Source organism: Musa acuminata, chromosome BXJ1-1 (assembly GCF_036884655.1).
Source record: "Musa acuminata AAA Group cultivar baxijiao chromosome BXJ1-1, Cavendish_Baxijiao_AAA, whole genome shotgun sequence".
Classification (NCBI taxonomy): Eukaryota; Viridiplantae; Streptophyta; class Magnoliopsida; order Zingiberales; family Musaceae; genus Musa; species Musa acuminata.
In genome coordinates this window covers 20,706,717-20,708,516 of record NC_088327.1, presented here as the reverse complement: position 1 = coordinate 20,708,516, position 1,800 = coordinate 20,706,717, and the positions used below count along the sequence as shown (strand labels likewise).

At 52.0% G+C, this 1,800-nt stretch overlaps 1 protein-coding gene across 1 annotated transcript; it reads right to left on the bottom strand.

Annotated features, from left to right (window-relative positions):
* Positions 1-784: 784 nt before the first annotated feature.
* Positions 785-1,800, bottom strand: LOC135677185 (zinc finger protein ZAT6-like). Its single transcript, XM_065189214.1, has one exon. It carries the CDS (start codon positions 1,684-1,686, stop codon positions 844-846), a length of 843 nt encoding a protein of 280 aa, XP_065045286.1. The 5' UTR covers positions 1,687-1,800; the 3' UTR covers positions 785-843.

Sequence of the window (1,800 nt, the reverse complement as noted above, 5' to 3'; positions counted from 1 at the left end):
GAAGACAAGTTTGTAGATGTCAACATGAAGAGATGAACGTTTCACAAAAGAAGCACGCTCGTCCAGTTCAGAAGCAGTCAAATGAGGAAGGCAAACAAAGGTGATAACCGGCATGAGTTCATCTAACATGCAGCACTTTCTAGGATCAAAGATGAGCAGCCACTTCCAATTGCCTCTTCATTCCACCTATTATGATGTATATATAATTACTACTCCACAAATGTTTCTCTCCTTTTTCCAGCCTTGACCATTATGAGAGCCAACAAATATCAGCAAAGACCACAAGTTTGACCTTCGCAACTGTTGTATGTCATCATGACAATACCTTCACGATTGATCCGAAGCATATATTAAAACCTATGTATGTAGTCATTTATGAATATTCATGCCCTAAGATAATGCTTTTTTTTTTACAATTAACAAGCGAATATATATATATATATATATATATATATATATATATATATGTATGTATGAAAATACATTTCTTAGAATGTTTCCTACGGAATTCAATTATCCATCCCAACAATAATACTAAGCTGTCTTCTTCCTAACTTAAATTGATCGAAAACCCGGTCCACACGGATCGTTCTTGCAAGACCCGGTCCACACGCAAACCGATACCAACCCGATAGACCCCGATGATGGCGGCTACTGAGAGGCTTGACACGGGTGCATGACGTGCATGCGTGCACGCTCACACCTCTCGGATGTCGTCTATCACAAGCAACATGGCATATCAAATCTCATCCTTTGCTTCAGTAGACTAAAATAAATCCAAGAGTGAGCAGAAAGATAATTATTACATATAAACAAACAAAAGAATAAAATTGAACACATCCATCATATGAAACTAATTAAGGTCGGTAGCGGTGGTTCCATGTCGGCTTTTACCGCCGCCGCCAACGGACGTGCCTTCTTTGGGGTCAGCAACAGAGGGCTCAACACCTCCTCCCCCTCCTCTTTCCTTGCTGCACTCAACCTGCCGACGAGACCCGTCTCTCGAAGCTGCGGCTGTGGTGGCCGGTTCAGGTCGAACCCCCGGTCCCTCCCCGAGCTCGCCGCCCCTGAAGATGACGCCGCCGTCGCGGTGATCGCGGTTCCAGCAGTGGCACGGCCGCCGATGACGCCGTCGTAGTGGCATCTCATGTGCCCGCCCAGCGCCTGCCCCGTCGGGAACGACTTGTGGCACACCGAGCACTCGTGAAGCTTCCCCAGTGATCCTGCGACCACGACAGGAGCTCCGCCACCGTTCGAGACCGAGGCGGCGTCATCACCTCTCGCCGCCGCTGTCGTGGCTGCGGGCTTCCGGTGGCTGGTCTTGTGCCCCCCGAGAGCCTGGTAGGACGGGAACGCCTTCCCGCACACGGAGCACCCATAGGACTGTGCTTTCGGAGGCGGCGGGGGCAGCGGCGGCGGTGGCACATGTTCGTGTTCGAACGCTGCTCCGCCACCGACGTCGCGGGAGAGCATCACGAGGCAAAGGGCGTAGAACTCCTCCTCGGTGTTGAGGCGGCGGCGGGAGAGGCGGTCAGCGTCCTCATCGGGAACTTCCGGAGAAGAAGAGGGGGAGGGGCGGGGGCGCTTCGACCGCTTCCCCTTCGTCGTGGACCCCACCTGGTAGGGCGGTGGCGGCGACGACGATGGCGACGGCGAGGGCGTCTCTTCTACGGCATCTACGGCCATCAGATCCTTGCTCTCTTTCTGGGTCGGACAGACGATTCAAGCAGCCAACAAGACGAAGAGCGACGAGACGTCTCAAGATATATATAGAGAGAGCGAGAGAGAGAGAGAGAGATG